This window comes from Bubalus kerabau, chromosome 13, assembly GCF_029407905.1.
Source record: "Bubalus kerabau isolate K-KA32 ecotype Philippines breed swamp buffalo chromosome 13, PCC_UOA_SB_1v2, whole genome shotgun sequence".
NCBI lineage: Eukaryota > Metazoa > Chordata > Mammalia > Artiodactyla > Bovidae > Bubalus > Bubalus kerabau.
In genome coordinates, this window is record NC_073636.1 from 75,836,943 (window position 1) to 75,857,380 (window position 20,438).

The 20,438-nt window shown below is 51.5% G+C and overlaps 1 protein-coding gene across 4 annotated transcripts in view; it reads right to left on the bottom strand.

Moving 5' to 3' along the window:
- Positions 1-400: 400 nt before the first annotated feature.
- The window catches only part of ELMO2 (engulfment and cell motility 2), a 38,364-nt gene continuing 18,326 nt past the window's right edge, over positions 401-20,438 (bottom strand). For 3 of the 4 annotated variants that reach the window (XM_055545170.1, XM_055545171.1, XM_055545167.1), the window contains exons 8-22: positions 19,356-19,507; positions 16,861-16,939; positions 15,703-15,738; positions 13,809-13,859; positions 9,460-9,582; positions 9,027-9,161; positions 8,351-8,455; positions 8,158-8,266; positions 7,691-7,827; positions 6,439-6,602; positions 6,227-6,339; positions 5,937-6,044; positions 5,088-5,170; positions 3,019-3,096; positions 401-1,898 (exon numbers count right to left, since the gene is read on the bottom strand). In XM_055545170.1, coding sequence (XP_055401145.1) covers positions 1,698-1,898; positions 3,019-3,096; positions 5,088-5,170; positions 5,937-6,044; positions 6,227-6,339; positions 6,439-6,602; positions 7,691-7,827; positions 8,158-8,266; positions 8,351-8,455; positions 9,027-9,161; positions 9,460-9,582; positions 13,809-13,859; positions 15,703-15,738; positions 16,861-16,939; positions 19,356-19,507 — 1,674 coding nt within the window. In that variant the 3' untranslated portion in view covers positions 401-1,697. The remainder of the gene's footprint in view (positions 1,899-3,018; positions 3,097-5,087; positions 5,171-5,936; positions 6,045-6,226; positions 6,340-6,438; positions 6,603-7,690; positions 7,828-8,157; positions 8,267-8,350; positions 8,456-9,026; positions 9,162-9,459; positions 9,583-13,808; positions 13,860-15,702; positions 15,739-16,860; positions 16,940-19,355; positions 19,508-20,438) is intronic. The other variant, XM_055545169.1, reaches the window with a different exon arrangement.

Here is a 20,438-nt window from a genome sequence, read left to right on the forward strand (position 1 = left end):
CCGGCAACACACGGGGTGAAGAACATGTCTTCCTTGTAAGGCACAAGTACTCGAGCTGTTTCCTGGCTGTGTCCCTGGCAGGGAGAAGAGGGAGGTCATGTCGTCAGGGGTGTACAGGATGCCTTTCCTGCTGTACCTGGCAGGCCTGAGCAGAAAGCACTTTGTCCTGGCGGGAGAGTCTGTGAGCGTCCTTAGCCAGCAGGCAGGTCTGTGTGTGAGTGTGTGTGCAGTCCCGCGTGTGGTGGGGCAGAGTGGCTGAAGAAGCGGCGGCTCTGGGAAGGTGGCTGAGGGCTCCAGCTGGAGCTCTCCAGCGTCTCCCAGACACAATGAAATGAAGGCTTGTCAAGGTGAAAGTTCCCCGGGGCAGGGAGCAAGTACAGAGAAACAGCTGTTAATGGGAACCGGTGTGTACATGAAAGAGTATTTATTGAAAACATGGTTACTGACAGGAAGCTCCTGGCCACTCTCAGGTTACAATCTTGGCTTGCAACTGCAAGTGTTGACTTTTGGTTTATTTTTTTGGCCTCCCATTTTATTTTCCCTCCAACATTCTACCCTAGGATAGGTAGATCTTATATAAATATATATACATGTCTGTAGAAGTATGGCCTATAGTAAAGAAAATATACAGTACACTCTTCATTGGGCAGTCCCCACCATGCTAGGCTACCAGTACTGAATGCCACGGTGCCCGTGCGTGTGGTTTACGAGTGCTGCAGCACCAGGGAAGCCTCATGGGCACAGCGGGGGCCTCTGCGGGCCCCGGCCAGCTCCCTGAAATCATGGCCAATGGCAGAGACCACAGCGCTGGCGGAGGCGGGGCAGGGAAGGCAAACCTCCCGAGGTCTGGAAGGCTGAAGGAGCACAAACTGGAAGGGCGGCTGTTCAGGTTAGGTGGGAGTTTTCTCCCCAAGCAAGGACATGATATAAATGAGGAGGGGAGAGGAGTGGACTCTAGTGACCGCACCACAGTCTAGGCCCAAGGCCTCCTCTCAGCAGAGGGTGGGACTCGGCCTGCGTGTCTCTGACTTGCCAGGATGAGAGACTGGGAGCTTGCAGGGAGCCACGACCCTCTGGCCCGGCAGATGCGTGGGCAAGAGGACCTAGTGGCCCTGGAGACCAGGGGTGTCAGAGCAGCGGCGGCAGCAGATCGGCCCCGGGCAAGGCCGGGTGAGCCCTCATGAAGATGGCAAAAGCAAGGGCAAGGCATCTACTGAGCAAAGGCTGAGGCTTCCACTTAGATCTGAGACACAGGCCCAGGTCACTTGAGGCTCTCAACACGCCCAGCACGTCTGTCCTCTGCGGGCAGCCTTTCCTGGGCCAGCTCTTGCCCCCTTGGGGGATCCAGGCGACCGGTGAGCAGGCTCAGGGAGAAAAGGTGAGTGGCTGTGGTTGACTCCGGCTCCAGGAGCAGTTTCTTGGCCTGGAAGGCAAGGGTGTCTGCTTTCGTCCCTCATGGCCCGTCCCCAGGCTCCATGGTGATGGCGAGGGCAGAACACCCTGCCTTCACGACTCGAAGTGGATGGGGACCGAGAGGAAGCTCGGGGTGGTCCGAGGTGAGTCTGAGGTGTGACTGGCACTGACTGGCCCCCATGGTCACTACGGATTCTGTACAAGCAAAGACAAGGCACCAGACTGTGAGCGTTCCTCCTGGGCCCCAAGTCCCTTGCGGGGTACTGTCCGCTCCGGCTCTGGGCTCAGCCGTAGTGGTAGACGAAGTCGTAGCTGCTGGGCTCCTTGGGCACTGGTGGCGGGGCCTCGGGGATCTGGATGTTCTCCAGGTCCAGCAGCCGCAGCTTCATCTCCATGCTCAGCAGGGTGTCCAGGTCACTCTTGGTCAGCTCGCTGGACATGTCCTTCCCCAGGAGGGCGCTGAGGCCGTCGATCCAGATGCAGTACTGTGGGAAGCAAGTTGCAAATGTCACCCGGGGGCCCCTGATCAGTGGGAGGGCCTGCTGAGGTCCCTTTGCTGAGAGGGCTCACAGAGTCTCTTTGGGCCCCCTTCAGGACACGCAGCACTGATCAGAGATAACGGCAAAGGTAAGCTGGGAGGTGATCAGTCATTTGCCCAAAAGACCTTTTGATTTTTTTAAGGGATTTACATTTAAACTCCCTAAGATAATATGAAGTGTGATTTAAAAAAAAATACTATTAAGGAAAACAGCAAAACGGGATCTAAGAACAGGGACATCAACTACCTGAGATTGCCCCCAAATTTGTAATGGTGGGGAGGAAACACATATTCAGTGAAAAAGGCAGCAAAGGAATCCCGGTAAAAATCAACTTTGTTTCAGGAAAAGTCAATTAAAAAAAGTCAGTAAGTGTTAAAAATAAGTACTAGAAAAGCTGAACTTGAGGGCTTCAGGATAAGAGGGAACAACAGAGAATTCTCAATCCATTCCTCCCCAACTCCTCTTGTTCCACCTTTTTCATACCTTTGCTCACCTGTCTCCCACCTGCAAGTTCTTCATTTCTTCCCAATAAACTCCACTGGCAGCTCAGGCCCCCTGCCTTAGGGCCTCCTCTTCCAGAAGCCCCACCTCCAGTTCCCTCCAGTGGCTCCCAGAGCTCACAAGACACGTGTGCTCTTAACCACAGTTGCTCTTTAATATCGAGCATTTTCCAGTGCTACAGATGAAACTGCAGGCCCCATGTCAGGAGTGCCAGATCCACCTGGCTTCAAAGCCCAGGTCAGATCCATTACAACATGTGGCCCAGAAAACCCAAGAAGGAGGATCCTTCAGGTTCTCTTGGGTGGGTGGCCAGCCATGCAGAAACTACAAAGAGGAGACTTCCTAGTTCCAGGCAAATAAGTTACCCCTAGTGGACCTTGTCCTTCTAAAGACAACCTACTGCTGCTGGAAGGACCCCCGGCATGGCAGATCTTTGGTGTCAGTCTTCGAGACACTCTGGAGGCCCCTGCCTTTAGAAAGACGTGCCTGTTCTGCCCACTCCTCCCCTCCAGCTGCAGAGTCACAGAGAAGGCTCAGCTGTCCAAGGCAGTGCCACACCGCTCACCTCGTACTTATTAGGTGCAATGAAGTTTAAGGTCTCATCGGGGTCGTACAGGATGGAGAAAGCCAACTCCAGCACCTCCTAGAGGACAAAGGGTTCCAATTATCTGGAGCAATGGAATGGCCTTAGCTCTACACACCGAAATCTTGGCCAGAGTCCTAGCAATTTGGCACCATCACCAAATGTGCCGATTCAGATGTGATGGCATTAGGTCCTAGGGCTCATGCACAAGTGGGGCTGGAGATGAGGCCAGCGGTCATCAACCTTCACTTGCCCACTCCCCACCCAAGTCATGCCTGGGATGTGATGATACTTTTAAGGTTATAGAGAACTCATCTCTCAATGCTCTGAACCTTTGAATGTCAGAGTCCATGACTGTATTATCTCAAATATATATATGGGTAATTAAACTGAAAGTCTTAACAGTTTAAAAAAAAACCACCACAACAAAAACAAATTGTGGCCACAGATGGGACTTGAGCATCAACAACACAACTGTAATGAAAGAAATATAACAGGCTTAAATCCGTGAGTTTATAATAATACTAAAAAACAAAACGCATGCACAAAATAGGTCACTGTTGGACGATACCAGAGACCTAACTCCTTGTTTTAAAAGTAGGTACATAAAAGGGAAGAATCAAGCATTTATCCTCCCTTCTTATATAAAGCGTACCACTGGGAAACCACAGTCAATGACGGCAAGTTTCTCTTTAGAGAAGTAGTTCAGTTAATACATGAAAAGGGATGACTACACTGGAATACCACTAGTTTGCAAACCTTAATTTACTAATGAAACAAGGCACTGAGTGTCCAGAGTCTGCTAACATCAGAGAGACAAGCAGACATTATGTGCCTGATAGAATATAATACCATCTAGGAAGGAGTTTGGCCACAATAAGAAAGGTCAGGCCTGGGCTGGATCAAGCCTGAAGGTCTCACTACCAATTACAGATCTGGGACAGAGGAGTGGACTCAACTACACCATGGGGAGACAATCAGCAGATTTTAGACTCTGGAAAACTACCAAACAAGCAACCTGGTTTCCTCAACTAATGAACTGCAAAGAGAGGGGGAGAAAAAGATGGAGGGGGAACTTATGAATTAAGAAATTAAAAGAGGGAATTATCTGGCAGGCAGTCCAGTGGTCAGGACTCTTGTGTTTTCCCTGCTGAGGGCTTGGGTTCAATCCCTGGTCAGGGAACTAAGATCCCACAAATAAATAATAAACAAAATTCTTTAAATGAAAAACATTTTTTCAAAGAATTAAAAAAAAACAACAAAAACTTAAAAGACTAATCACAATGTGTGTCTCTGTCTCTTGCACACTCAGGCATGTCTTATTCTTTGCGACCCCATGGATGGTAGCCCGCCAGGCTCCTCTGTCCATGGAATTTTCCAGGCAAGAATATTGGACTTTGTTGCCATTTACTCCTCCAGGGGATCTTCCCGATCCAGGGATCAAACCCGCATCTTCTGCATCTCCTGCACTGCAGGAACATTCTTTACTGCTGAGCCACCAGGGAAGCCCCATCACAATGTGTAGACCCTATTTGGATCCTGATTTGGCAGACAAACTAGGTGTGAGTGTGTGTGTATGTGCGTGCAAATGCTTATAAACATTTATGTATTTTTATGTAGAGAAACTGGGATGTTTTTAAGACAGTGGAAAAATCAAGTATCAGTGGAATATTTGATTCTAAATAACAACTTTTTATTTCCTTTTAGATGTGAAAATGGTATTATAATTATGTTAAATAGAGTCCTTATAATTCAGAGATACAATCTAAATGTTTACAGGTAAGATGAAATAACACTTGAGATTTTCTTCAAAGTAGTAAGTGAAGAGGGACAAGTGGATGTGGACACTGCCATGGTGGATGAGGCTGGGCAAGGCCTATATGAGGGTTCTATCTACTTTGGTGTCTGTTCAGATTGTTCTTAATGAAACATTCAGGGTCAGTTTAAAGAGACAGAGAATGGGAGGCCATGCATCCAGAAAGCAGCCACCACCGACTGCACCCAGGATCACTGGGACAGCAGCTCAGACTCAGGGCCGCCTCTCCACTCACCTTGTTCTGTTTTAGAGCACTTTTCTCTTTCATGTGGGGACAATCCTTCCCAGTGACAATGGCCTTAATGTCTGCAACAGGAACTGAAAAATGAAGAGAATTAGTTTCTGGAAGCTTTATGCTGTAGGTTGGTCCCTGCATCCAACCTAGTGCTGAAAGGGACGCCCTAGCCCCCCACCCCACGGGGCTGTACGAGCTCAGGGAGGGTGGCCTACGTCATTCCCTCCTCTGTGGCCACTTGGCCAGGACCCTGGCCTGTGTCAAACCTAACTGGGGTCAGTGCAGGACCTCTGCATGGTCTCCCTAAGGAATGGGGCCTCAGACACCTCGCTTCCACTTCACGGTAGTAAGACGACAACGTTGGCCATAGCAACCAGCAGCTAATAATGACTCTTCCTCCCTGCCAGCTACTGTTCTAAGTGCTTTACAAATAGGACTCATTCAATCCTCTGAAGGGGGCAATGTGGCTATTATTCCCATTTTTATAGAAGAATCTTTAAGGCAGAGAGGAGAAGTAACTTGTAATTAATTAGAATTAACATCAAAGCCAGAATCTGAATCCAGGTAGTCAGGCTTCAGAGCTTCTACTCTTAACCACTGCTTTTCAACGCAGTATTGCATCATCCTTTCCAAAATGCAAAACCCATTCCTATCTGTGATCTTACTGAATCTCCAAACAGTTCCTTGACGTCGGCCAGGTAGAGATGACCACTGATCACCAGGGAAACAGGTTCAGATGAAATAACTGACCTGAGGCCAGATAATCCGTTTGGAGCAGCCAGGACCAGAACTCAGATCTGCTGACAGGGAGTCCAGCTACACGACAGCCCAACAGGGACCTGAACTTACTCTTCTCCTGCAGGGATTCGAACGTCACCTCCCCTTGAGGGTTGTCATCCAAGTCCCCGTAGTGCAGGACTTTGTGGTTCAGGGCCAAGCGGCAGTACCAGAAACGCTCTGGAACACACGGGAAGCCAGGCAGGTGAACGAGGACAGTTCTAGGAAAGGCCTGGGCACACACGGGGCCAAGAGAGGACTCGCTCCCTGCCCGCTCCCCCCAGGGATGCTGCAGCCCTGCATGCAGCAGGAGGGACAGACAGCCTGGAGACCGCAGCCTGGGGACCGTGCCCTCAGGTCACCTTGCCTCCGGCGGTTCCCAATCTTCCGGAAGCTGCTCCCCTCACAGAGCCGGTTCAGCCGCTGCTGCTTGATCAGCTCCAGGATCTCGGGCTGGATCTTCTCCCTCAGCTCCCTGGGGTGGATGAGCACTGGAGTAAGAGGAGGTCACGGGGATGGTAGGGGGAGGGCTTCAGAAGGGAGGCGGTGCTGGCCCTCCCGTTCGGGCACTTACACGATCGGCGGGGACTGGAAGTCATCCTGACTCATCCTCTCCGACTGGCGCAGCCGCAGGATCTCGGAATAGCTCAGGCTCCGCAGTTTGCTCTTGAACTGGTCCAGAGAGTTGGGTTTGGAGGGCAAAGCTCGAGTGATCTGCTCTCGGACCACCTGCATGACCTGAGAGAGGAGGAGGCTCGGCCTCAGTGCTGCCCCGGGAAACGAACACCGGGCTCTGCCCTCTGGGTCCTGGGCAGAGCAGGCACCATGGGCATCTGCTGGGCCCAGAGCACTGGCTCTCGAGGCACACTGACTTAGACGGTTACGGAGGACCGCGATGCTGACAAACGCTTCATTTCTCGTACCTCTCAACAGGTCAACGGTGGGGGAGAAAGAGAGGAGGTGGCTGGGCCAGACAGGGGTTCAGGGCTTGACTCTGCACCTTAATCTGTTCCTCGAGCAACTCACTCAGCACCCTCAGGCCCCACCTACTCGTCTTTAAAGCGAGAGAAAGGAAGACACATCTTTGATGGAGGCTGCCACGAGGAATGGGAGACCCCCAGTCTCTGGATGCACCGTGCCCGGCCCACTGGTGTGTGCAAAATACCTGTTAGTTCCCCCAGAATGACGGCTAAAGTGAAAAGCAGGACACCACCTGCACATCCCATCAGCTCCCCACCAATGAAGGAAAAACACATGTAAAAAAAAAACTAGAGGGAAACAAACAGGGTCGTGATTGCTGGGTAGGGGAATTACAGATATCCCCCTTCTTTATATTTTACACAGTTTTTACAATGAGATGAGCAGCTTCAGTAGAGCCAGCTCCTAGACCATCAGCTTTTGAGTGCCTAGCAGTGCCGTCAGAGGTAGGTACTCAGAAAGCAGCGAGGAGTGGCTGCTACTGCTAAGTACCCCGGCATGAATTCTTGCGGGTCCACTCGGACCTCTAACACCTGTAGTTCATGCAATTGCCTCGGTGCCTGCATGGTTTAAGTGCTCAGTAACCCACGCTGTCACTGCCACGCTTTCCTCCTGTCCCCAAAGGAAGGCGGGAGGGGCTGGTACTGGTCCACCGGGCAAAACAGGGGTCCAGCGGGGAGACACCTGCTCAAGGTTCTGGGAGGGCTGATGCTCTCAACGCCTCTGTCCTGTGACTCAGCGCTGCCAACCACGCTGTGTTCCAGCTCAGGGGTCGCCAAGCTCGGGCCAGCTGCCCCAGGCTGCCCTGGGGTGGCCTTGCCCGGGCCTCAGAGCTCTGCAACCCTGACCTTGTTAAAGTCCTCGGCTGTCGCCCTCATCTCCTTCCAGGTCTTGTTCAGCAGCTGGATGCAAATGCCAAAGAGCTCCTCGAACGCACGGTCATGGGTGAAGAACATCGGGTGGTAGTCGTTGCGTCCCTCGTTTGCTGTGGAAGGAGAAGCGGGCAAACGATGACGCTGGGAGGCCACGTCTGGAAACCTGGGCTCCTCTGCAGTCCAGAGGAACAGAAGCAGACTGAGGACCGGGAGGGTAAGTGGGTGGTGGCGGAGCTGCTGAACATGCTCAAATCACCAGTTCAAACAAGCCACGGCCACGACTCCCATAAACAAGGGTAGACGGATTACAGCCCACTCAGTGATTAAAAAAAAAAAGCCCAAGAAGACTGTCCAGTCGCAGAGACACTTAACGCTGCACTCTCGGGTCTTACCGGGCCCCGAACACAGGGAACGGGCGTGCAGGGGAGCCGTGCACTTACGCAGTTCCCCGACCTGCAGGATCTCACACAGCATCTTGGTGAGCTCAATCGCACTGCGGCCAAAGGGGCACTCGTGCTTGTCTTCTCGGCTACTGTTCTCCAGGACGATCTGCGGGCGAGGAGAGGGGGTGAGGGAGGGAGAGGGGAGGCAGGCGAAGGGGCATCCGTGGGGGCAGCTGGCCCCAGCCTTTACCCGGATGTAGGTGTCCTGGTGGACTTTCGCCAAGTACAGCATGTTGTCCAAGGCCAGCATCCCAGGCGGAGTCTGGGTGAAGTCCATCGCGGGGTTGATGTGGTTCTGGGCAAAGAAAGACACCTGACTTGAGACCCGACGGTCTCCCTGTGCGGGGGCTCACTTGAGGGGAAGTCCGATCGCCCCCCACCTCGTGCTGCCGGCACACCACACCTGCCCGCCGAAGCTCTGGGCATGTGCCATCTCTATGAGGGCTTGGGCTCCTGGCCACTGGACTCTGGCTGACTTGTCTGGCATCCCCAGGGCCTAGAATACTGCTGGTTGCTGAGTAGATGCCCAGTAAGTGTTTAATTAACTCCATCCTCAAGCTGTCTCCTATTACAACACACACTCAAGCTTTTCGTGGAACCAGCTGCTTTGATGAGGGGTCCCCTCGCCACTCATCTGGCCCACTTCCTGGGCCCTCCTACAGATGGGTTTGTTTCAAGGGGCCAAATGTTGCACATAAACTTGTGGACCAAGCGTTGAGGGCCCTCCAGCTGCTCAGTGTCTCCGGTTCTGGGGCTCCCATGACGATACGTGTTACGAGGGAGGGCTGTCAGGGTTCTGTCTGGGGGGGCCTGCTCACTCCCTGTCAGGGGAGAAGGTCTACAGTGTTAGTGTCTGGGAAACTCACAGTGAACCCCAGCATTTTGTAGTCCTTGGTGTACATGGCTTTGCGTTTCTCAGTCCCACTCCCGGGGGCGTTGCTGGGGTCAGACTCTGCATCAAATGCAATCCTCCTCAGTTCAAATATAATGTCTCTTTGAGCCTGGGAGGTGAAACAGACTGTCAGCAGATGAGTCAGCTGATCAAAGGAAGCAAGGAAAAGAAAAGAGTGGGTCGAGCTTTTCCAGGCAGAACCCTGGCCCCGATCAACCCGAGGAGGCATCACACAGGACACAGATGGAAGGGATTGCAGCGAGGCACAGAGCTGACAAAACCGCTTCTTGCAGATACAAGGAAGCGCGGCTCCCGGCACCCAGCAGGCACTCCAAACACAGGGCACAGCGCGCCGCATCACATGGCACACGGCGCCAGCCGGGGAGCCCGTACCACTGAGAGCCTACCTGGTCGTTGGGGTCCATCTTGGTCATCATCCTCTCTTCCAGAAGGTTAAAGGTCAGGACTTGCAGGACATACAGCTGATGGGCCATCTCGGTTTTGATGGGGCGGTTCCCTCGGATCACGTGCTGGAAAGAGCAAGGGCAGAGGGTTGAAGTGGTTTCTGCTGGAGGGTTGTGACATAGAAGCGCAAAAGACAGAGCACTGGGCAGGGGACAGGGTTCTCTCCCCACACAGCGCCGGCACGCTCCAGAAGGGGAGGGAGCATGAACAGGCCTGACTCAGGCAGGGCTGACGCACTGCAAGTCCCAAGGGCACCATCTTTTTTTCTGCCCGGTCCTGGGCAGGGAAGTGGGACAAAGGGTAAGGTTATGATGCGGGAGGTAGGTGGCAGGGCCTCATTCCAGTTGATCCCCACAACAGAGTGTGTGTGTCAAGAGTCACTGGCAGAACTGGACAGTACGCTTTTGTCTTAGGAAAAACGTTCAGGATGGCCTCATGGAGGAGACAGGTTTCAAAAAGATCATATTCTTTCAGTCATTTCTAGACACGTACACCAAGGCGGGGGGGGTGCATCTTATGCTCCCTGTAGGCCCCCCACTCACCCCTTCTCTCTCCCCTTCCCCCTGCTCACTCTACGCCCCCTCCCTGTGTCCCCACCCCAGTCCCTCTTCTCTGATGACTATCCCCCCCTGCCCTGAGCTCACCGCTCCTCCCGATGCCTGCTCGCCCCAGCTCCTCAGGCCTCCTTCGCCGCCCATGCTGCATCTCTGCCCTGCCCTACATCGCCCCGCTGTCCTCCCAGCTGACCACGCTGGTCTGCCCCGTCTCCCACCCGCGGTGGCCTCCTGCCCTTTCCTGCCTGCTTCCTGCATCCCTCACTCCCTCTGTCTCACCCGCCATCCTGAGGCTCCGTCGCTCTTGCTCTTTTCTCATCAAATGAAACTCTTGCCCGGTCCCCACACGTGCCGCCACCTGTGCCTTTCGCGTTCTCATCTGTCTAGCTCATCTCGAGAGCTGTGCTGTCCAGTATGCGAGCCCCTAGCCTATGTGTCCACGTGCCTCTCAATCAGTTAAAATTAATTCAAGTTACGAGGCCTCATTTTAAGCTGAGGCACTAGCCTCACTTTCAGCTCAGCAGGCACCTGTGGCTGGTGACTACCGTCCAGCAAGAGAGCTGGTGTGGAACATGTCCATTCGCAGAAAGTTCTGCTGTATCTAGAGCTCTCTCACTCTAGATCAGTCCTTCTCCAGAGCTTGCACACTCTCTTCAGATCTGTGCAGCCCAATCTGGTAGCCACTGGCCACCTGTGTCTGCTGCACACTGGAAATGTAGCTGGTCTAAACCGAGATGTGCTGTGAATGTAAACTGCACACTGGATATCAGAGTCTGGGCATGAAAAAAAATGTAAAATATCTTCTTAATCATTTTTCTATTGATTACATGGTGATATCATAGGGTTTCAGACATACTGGGTTAAATGTAGTATGCTATCAAAATTAATTTTCCCTATGTACTATGCTATCAAAAAAATTAATTTTCCTCCCTTGTTTGTTTGATGCCGCTACTGGAACACTGACAATGAAACTGTGGCTCACGTCGTGTTCCCGCTGGCTGGCACTGCCCTCGGCGTCCTCTCCCCACCTGCGACTCCAGAGCTCTTCCCTTCCCTGGACTGCAAGGCCCAACACAGGATCCACAAGTCACAGGTGGGTACTGAAATTTAAACTGAAACTGTCAACAACGACAAGCTCAGTTCTCCAGGCTCACCGGGCACATCCCACGTGCCCACAGCCACCCGTGGCGTGAGCCACTGCTCTGCGCTGCCCCTGATTGGCCCGCGGTGAGCACGCGCCGCCCTTATCTCCCACCCCAGCCCTCTTCAGCTGCCTCCGCCGTGGGTCTGGGTGTCTGTCTGTCTCTTGAGCTTCCTTTTCACGGTCCGCCCCCACCCAGCCTCTCTCCTCCGCCCTGGCTTCGGCCCTCTCCGCTTCGCCCCGAGTCTCTTCCTTTCTCTGGGTCCTGCTGCCACTCTGGTTTCTCCCTACCTGTCTGTCCCTGTGCCTCCCTCCTTGCCTCGCTCCATAATTCATGAAGCCACTCTGAAGAGAGCCTGGTTTTCATTCAATATAATCTCCCTTCCTCAAACTGAGAGAGGTTGGAGCCTGGGGAGGGTGGTTACTCCAGCCCCCAGTGGCTAAAGGAGGTACAGCTCCAGTCTGATGGAGTCTCATTCGAGATTGCCAAGCACCTCGAGGCCTCCGCTCTCTGATTCAACTCCGCTAAATCCGGACTGAAGTGAGCATGCATTAACCTTTTCCGAGTGGACCATTTGGATCCTGAGTCCTGACGCTGAACTGTCTCCTAGAGTGGACGGAAGCCTTGCTTGTTCGCCAGGTTTGTCCAGGAATGAGCTGAACTTCTAAACCCATTCAGGTAAAGGACGAGCCCCGGAATTCATTCAAGGTCTCTGGGAAGGGCACCCACTCCCACACAGGCAGAGGACGGTGCCCGACACGGCTGCCCGCACACGTGGACGGGCCCCGGTGCAGCAGGCGGGGCAGCAGCGTCTGCTCCTGTCCGTCCTGCCGCACTGTCATGGGGCTCTGAGCGGGGAGACAGCCCCAAGGCGGGGCTGGTTCTGCGGGGTGACGTCCAGCTCTGCCCGTTAAGAGCAGCTGATCCACTTCTCAGACGCCCACAGGGACGTCTCGAATCGTGCCCCCCGTGCGTCTTGTGCAGGTGAAGGAACTGCCCCTGTGAGCAGAGCGCTCAACGAGCGCCAGGCCCCCCGCTAAGCCCTGTGTGTGTACAGTAGCTCATTCGATCCTCACATCCGGGTGAGCAAATCGAAGCCCACAGACGGTAAGTAGATTGCTCAAGATCAAAGACCGGTTAATAGTGGGGGGCGGGGGTGCCGACTCCAAAGTTCATGTTCAGATTTCTGAAGGCTTTCACACTTGACTCTGGCTTCTCATTTTGTTTCTTTCACTGCAGTCTCCCAGTTTCACCTTGTTTTTGACAACTGATACAATGGCCGTCTTTTAACTGAGCTCCTTGGCGCTCTTCCTCTGCCCTCACCTCCTGCCTCAGCTCTCTCCCCACTGCCGCCCCGCAGGAAACACAGACCTTGCAGTGTGACCTTTCTAAAAGGGCAGCCTGGTTATTTCACGATCCCGATTAAAGCTCCTCAACTGCTTTTCGAAAAAAAACAAAAAAAAACAAAAAAAAAAAACAAGGTCCTCTTTGCTACCTCTCCAGCTGGTCACAGGCTTTCCTGGTGACTCAGATGATAAATAATCCACCTGCAATGCGGAAGACCTGAGTTTGATCCCTGGATCAGGAAGATTCCCTGGAGGAGGGCATGGCAACCCATTCCAGTATTCTTGCCTGGAGAATCCCATGGACAGAGAAGCCTGGAAAGCTACAGTCTATGGGGTAGCAAAGAGTCGGACACAACTGAGTGACTAAGCATAGCACACCAGTCGATCACACATCCTTGCTTCACCCTTTACAGGACCACTCACTCCTCCTGGGTGTCCCCCTTCCCCACGCAGGAATTCCTTTTCTGACTGCCGGCTTACCCTCAGCCTTACCTACAGCCCTTCTTCATGGCGGGACTGCTGGGTCCTCCCCTGGAACCCACAGGCTGGGCATCCCTCCCAGGGCCCCACACAACTTGGGGTTATGGCTGGTGTCAGTCGAATGAATTGCTCTTTCTGTGTCTATTTTAACACAGTCCTTCTGGATAAACTTTTTTTTGGAATTGTGGGGCAACAAACAGTATTAGCTGGCTAAGGACCTCTCTGGAGGCTCTGCAGTTCCTAGTGGGCCAGCCTCCTCGAGACAACCCTGCTTAAAAGGATCACAAAACTTCCAACTGAGGAAGGGTTAAGTACCTACCAGTAAGTTTCTTGAGTTCCCACCTTGCTTCACAGCAATTTCACTAATAACAGTACAACTATAAGAATCGTAGGGGCTTCCCTGGTGGCTCAGTGGTAAAGCATCCACCTGCCAATGCAGGAGACACAGGTTCGCTCCCGGATCTGGGAGGATCCCACGTGCTGTGCTCTAGAGCCCGGGAGCCACAGCTACTGAGGTCACCTGCTGCAGCTGCTGAAGCCCGTCCACCCTAGAGCCTGTGCGCCGAGACCAGAGAAGCCACTGCAAGGGCGCATCTGCGCACCCCAACTCGAGAGAAGGCCCCCTCGCCACAAGCCCGCGCCGCCAAGACCCAGCACAGCCAAAAATAAATAAATAAAATTATTAAAGAAAAACAAAAAACAATAACAGCTGCACTTAACCGTAACAAAACAATAACAATAACAAAACACAGCTTGTCTAGGAACTTACATTGAGGATTATGGACCGAAGGTGCTTCTGCGCAAATGCATTGGCCATGTCCTGTTGAGAAGAGGCAATGTGAGCCGGGTGGCAGGCACGGAGCTGTGACAACGATCCAGAGGAAGGGATGTCACAGCTCTCGGGCTTTCCCCCTGGATTTTTTTCTTCTTTTCAAACGAAAGATGGGCACGTGGGGTAAAAATTCACAGACCTTCAACTATGTATTTTATACTCTGAAAAATTCCCGCACATTTTCTTTCCAGAGTACAAGTGAAGGCAAACAGGGCTTCCTTGCTCAATGGCACAATCAACTGAGTCATCTTCAGAGAGGGACAAAGATTGCTTTAGGACGAGACGTGACAAGGACGCTGGGCAACAGACAAGGAGCACAGGGCACAGAGCAGCGTGATGGTTCCCAGGCCACATGCACTGTCCCCGGCTGGAACCACTGCCAAGGCTGCAAGGGGCTCTGATGAAACGCTGACTCCAAACCAGGGATAGGGCTTGGCCCCAGCATCCTCCCAGCCCCCAGCACCATGCCAGCAGGAGCTCGGGCGGGATGCTCTAAAACAGTGGTCCATGACTCACTTCTGACCAGTTTTAGAGAAGAATCTGTTGTGTGGTTTGGGGTACTTTTTCACGACAGGGTCGCCTTTTTTATTATATTGGGTTCAGATTTTGACAGTAACTATTTAGCACACTCAGGAAATAGTGTCCTAAGTTAAGTGAATCTTCCAGGGAATGAAGCCTTAAGGGTCCTCTCAGAACCATTATTTTGACCATTCTTGTGCTAATCTTTTCAAAATATATACATTTCTTTATTTTTGAAGAGACTATAATGATTATAATTTAATCACTGCCAAGGATTTGGTTCCATCAGTAAAACCCACATCAGTTATTATTCTATGTTGTGACACTGTTAAGGGGCTTCTGAAACGTGAAGCTATTTTCCCCTAAACAAAATGCGTCTAGATTACTATGCTTTTAATTTTCTGGACAGCTTTTCATAATTCTTCGTCTCTTCCTTCCAGTGTCAGCCATCACTTCTTATAATGTTAATTCGTATACTTCACTTTCTAAACTGCCTCCATTTAATTCCACAGATTATCATCTTTCTCAGAGCCTGGAAGGCCTCTCTCTTGCTTCTAGATTTCTGGCCACATTCCCAATGGCTGACGCTGCCAGGAACATTAAGTTTTACTTTGTGTCCCCCGAGCACACACTGGCTGGCAGAGGAAGAAGGTGGACTAGAAACTTCTTCAGTAGCTATGGGAGGCTGGTTATGGAGCATAAACCTTGCTGTCGACAGTGGGTAATTGCCAGTGATCTGCTACTGGAGTACAAAGGCCTTCGACCAAAGATTTCTCTGCGGTGCTGGCAGGGGAGGGCGGGAGAAAGCACTCACTGTCTTTCATATCCTTGTAGAGCTGACCTCTCTGAGCTCCCTCTAACCAAGCAACGAGCATTCAAACTCCCTCTGTGAACCGTCTAAAGCTTCTCCAATTCCTATGGTCTAGTAAGCATCCAGAAGGGCACACATTCCCCTTTACCACTGCTACCGCAAGCAGGAAGGCGATGCATCTGGGCTCATCCAGATGAAAGTCACAGGCTATTCCTGAATCTGATCTTCTCCAGCTGAACCACAGACCCACATGAAGGCAGGTTACAAAGAACAGACTGGGCCATGTTTCCCGGGGCAGGCAGCCCCTTCCTTAATCCTTGAGGTGACTCTGATCCGCAGTGCTTTCCTCCCTGCCCTGTCAAATGAAATTTATAGCACACAGCCTTTTCCTGTGTCTTGGAGCTCCCTGAGCCGCCTGATCAGATCAGGAGATTTTTGCCTGGCTTTGACCTCCCCACCTGGAAGAGAGCGGGGCCCTTTCCACACGGCCGCGCTACTTACAGTGACAGGCAGGTCTAGCGGATCAAGGCGCTTGTCCTGCCGGCAGAAAGCAAAAAGCACAGAGAAGCAGATGGAAGAATGAGCTTTCGGCTTACATTCACAACAGGACTCGGGAGGAAGAGATGAACAGAGCAAGCCATCCAAGAAAGACAAGGACAGACAGAACCACAGATGCTCCAGGTCCTCCCACCAGAACCTTCCAAGAACTCATGATCCCACGGGAATTACAACTTACTGGGCCCAGGGGGTTGACCGAAAATTACAAAGCCTTTCTTATGTACCTCTCTTGGGCTTTGACCAGAGAAATCAGGAACGGCAGTGTTGGAAGGGCCCTTACAGATCCTTTAACCTGGCCCTTGCATTTTACAAAAAAAGAAGTGGAGATCCGGAGGGGTCAGAGCACTTGCCCAGCAGTGGTGAGAAAAACACTCGGCCTTGGGGCTCTGGCCTCTGAGGTCAGCGTTTGCCCCACTGGCCCACTCATCCCTCGTTTCCTCCCTGGGAAAACAGCCTTTTCCTCATGACATCCTTATGATGAATCGGGCAGATGCTGCTCCCACGTTACAGGTGAGGAAACTGGGGCTCAGAGAAGTAGAGCAATTTGCATCACGTCACATAGCTACTAATAGGGAAAAATTTAGAATCTGGATGAGAGGATCTTCAGACATGAAACTTCGAGCTAAGTCTCTCCACTGTTGCTTCCTTCAGCAAGGACAGGACCCGGCAGGGCTGCCAGGAGAGTCTCCTCTCCCTGCTTCTTGATCCTCTAACCCAGGGGTAGCCACACTAAGGCCAAATGAGATGTCAAGGTCTTATGGAAAGATAGTCAGCACACCCCCCTGCTGTCTACTGTCTGAGGCTGCCTTGGCTATAGCGGGAAGGCTGAAGAGTTGCCACGTAGACCATAAGGCCCACCAAAGAAAAGAATATTTATTCGGCCTTGAGAGGAAAAAGTCTGCAGGCCCCTGCCCTGACCTAGGACCCGGCCAGTCTCCCTCCTTGGTCTTCCCGGGGTCTTCCTTATTAGCGAAGCCACTCTGATGGGCTCTGGCTACAGAGGGACGGATGAAGGACTCTCCCAAGAGTCCCTGACTGGTTGGGTGAGAAGTCTTCTCTCGGAAAAGCCCAGATGAAAAGCTTGAAAAGGCTGCCACAGACCTGTCGCTTGTCCTCAGGGGCCTTCAGAAAAAGTGCGTTAATCAGTGCAATGGCGTAGGTCTGAATCTCCTGGTTGGAGCTGTGTTAACAGAGAAAGAAGGCAGAGGGAGATTAGCAGACTGAACAGCAAGAGATGGTTTACAACAATCACTCGCAGACTGTCATAAAATAATCGGAGTCCAAGGATCAAAAGCCTTAAAACAGGGCAGAGCCCCTGACCCAGCAATTCAAGTAGGAGGAATTCATCCAAAGACAGCCATCAGAGAGCTGTGTGCGAGTTACTGGCAAAGTGTTTTATCAAAGTACTATTAAAAAGAAGAATAGGAAATAATGTGAATGTCCACAGGAGCAACTCTGTTCATGTATATTAAAATCCTAAGCAGTCACTGTTTTAGCACAAAGGTTCTTCTTTTGGGGTTAGGGATGGGCTTAGAGTATCCATACACCCTAGAAACAGTATAGCCATTATTCCATTTATCTGGTTGACTATGTGACAGTTTTTCCAGGGAGGTGAGAGTCCATAACCATTACTGGATTTTCAAAGGCATCTGGGATGCAAAAAGATTAAGAACTACCCTTTTGGAAAGTTCTTTGACATGGGAAATGTTCAAGACCTATTACTCTGTTAAAAAAAAAAATCAAGGCACACAAAGTATGTGTAGTAAGATTCCAACTTTTTTACAAGTATGCATAGAAAAGACAAGACCAGTGAGACAGTCAATTTAATGTTAGGGACTTCCCTGACAGTCCAGTTGTTAAGACTCTGAACTTCCAATGCAGGGGGCATGGGTTTGATCCCTGGTCAGGGAACTAAGATCTCACATGTCTCGAGGGTGGGGTGGTAAAAAAAAATGTTAACAGTGGTTATGTCTGGAGGTGGGATAATGGGCAAATGATTCCCTTATTGTGCTTCTCTGTTTTTTTGTAGTCTTCAACTGTGAACATATTTTATTTTAAATAAACAGTAGCTACCCCTTTTCTCTGGAATCTCATGCTCCCAGCAACTGATGAGAACTCTCCACCCGCCGTGCCACAGCTGCATTCTGAGGCTCTTTCCAGAGGGGCTGCTGGGCTCCCAGGTCGGGCGGGGGCGCCCTGGAAGTCTGATTGAGGGCACGAGGTGTCCCTCAGCCCAGCAGCAGCGGACATGACTTCCAGGGACAGCAATGGGTTGAAAATATTCACAGACTGACCCCTAAGAAACGCCTAGCTCCTCTCTCCTCCCTAAGGAGGTGACTGGGTCATTCCAATTCAGAAACAAAGAAACAGAGGTAACTCTGAGGTCAGGAAAATCAGAACTCTCCATCTGGGGTTGATCATGTCCCCTCACTTCAATCAACCTTTTTGGCTTTTGGGGCATGAAAACAGAAGCTGAAGAATCCCCTAGAGAAGTGACAAGGAGAAAGAAATCAGAGTTGCAAATTTTCTTGTGCTTTTTTTTTCACTTGGGCTCGTGGGAAGGTTTGGGCTGAGAGCATAGCTGAGTGAAGGAAAGGCTGCTAAAAACAACCGAGTCTGGGAATTCTGGCTTCCCCGGGAACTGGAAGGGTATTCAGTCAACAACCCACATGCTGGAAGGGGGCAGTAGGTAGGAAGGTATCAGCAGTATCAGCATCCTTGCTTTTGGAAAGTCCAGGCCCCTTAAATTATGTGGAATGGCTGAAAGGGAAGAAAAAAGAAGGGGGAAGGGAGAACAGCCTCCTAAGGGTTCATCTGTCTTTAGATGTTGTTTACTATCTGTTAAATGTCTTAGGATGGGATAAACTTCTTAAAAAACAAACAAAACCAAAAAAACAATGACCAACACCAAAAAAACCTCTCCTGAATGAATACCTATCCTGTGCGGTCTCTACACTAGACCTTTTCTCTCCTTTGATCCTCCCAAGCCTGAGAGGTGGGAGGGATTAACCCCAGTGCAGAGGTGCGGAAACTGAAGCCAGAAGAGTTAGCTTGCCGAGGGCAGAGACCTTGTCTGCAGTAGAGCCTGAATTGGAACACATGCTCTGCAAGACACTTCTGGCTACCCTCAACTGCACGCTGCTAGTTCAGCAAGAGTTCATTCGACAAATACTAACAGAGCTTCTACTTAAAACAAGGGATACAAAACTGGTCCCTGTTCCCAACTCAACGTTTAAAACAGGAGACAGATAATAAAAAATACAGTATTTCATGTAAATATGATTATCATAGATACAAACAGGGACTACTGGGCTCATAGAGGAGAAAGCATCTAATTCTGTCTGGCACCATGGTGATACAGAGAGGGACTGGGACAGTTTCATGCTATCCTAAGAGGTGAAGAGAGTTACAGAGGGTGTCAGGTAGGAGCGTGACATGACCAGCTCTGAATTATGGGAGGAGTTCTGGCAGTGAGTAGTAGGGAAGAGGTGATGAGTGACAAGCGGACCAGCATCTGGGAATACAGGTGCGGCAGAAGGAGGGCAGAGGGCTGGGGAGGACGGGCCGGGCAGGAGGCACAGCAGGGTCACACTTACACCTGGAGGTGCGAGATGAGCTGCCCCACGGTGATCTCCTCTGCGATCTTCTGGTACAGGCTCTGACTGTTCAAGACCATGCTCTCCAGGATGGCCAGGGACCTCTGCAGGATGGACACGTCCACCATGGGCTGGCTCACGTACCCTGCGATCTAGAGCCAGAGAGGGCGAGGCGGTCAGGAAGCCCGCGAGGGCTGAAGGCTTAGGTTTCAGATGCCCGCCCCCCGCCCAGGACTCTCCCCGCTTAGGTGTGCTGCCCACTTCTGGACAGTCGCCCCCAGGTGACAGTGGTGTCTGCCGTGTTGGCCAGGGTGCCAGGGAGTCCCGGGCATGGATGATGCATAACTCCATTTCAATGACAGCATCCACTCAACTGTGTTTCCTTAAACCTAAGAACTTAATCCCTTGTTTTTAGAAACAAGGGTTTGGGCATGGAAGGGCTGAGTGTGAGGAGCAGAGGGTCTTCCTGATCCGGGGACCTCATGTGCTCGCTACGTGCTGTTCCCCTGACGTATACTTTGTCCCTGTACACACGCAGAGACTCAGGGACACGGAAAGGATCTCCAAGTCTCATAATTTAATCTCTCTGCTCCGTCCCCATGAGAATATCCTTGACACATGGTCACTGCACTCCTGCCTAAGTGTCTCCAGCCATCAGGAAGTTCTCAATGTCCCAAGCCAATGACAGGTACAATCTAGATCAGCTGAGATATCATTTATTGGTTTTCAGTTCAGTTTCTAGACATGACACTGCCTCTTCTTCTAGAAGAAGGACAAAACTAGAAGTCTCTCCTCTCCACACTGAGTTCATCTGACAAACAGGCTCGCCTGCAGATTTGTAAACAGAAGGCACACTAGTAAATGTAAGAGAATATAAGGCAAATGAAATGAACTTTTTTTTTTTTAAAAACCCAAAGAAGAGGGAGGGCTCAAGAAGCAGTCAAGAGACTTAGGGATGGGGCTGGCGGGCTGGCTGGCGCCACCACAGGTCTCACTGACAATCCAATCCCACTTTGGCCACAATGGATTCTGGGAGCCCAGTCCCACCTTCTCAGCACAGGCCCTGGGAGTATAACAAAGTCT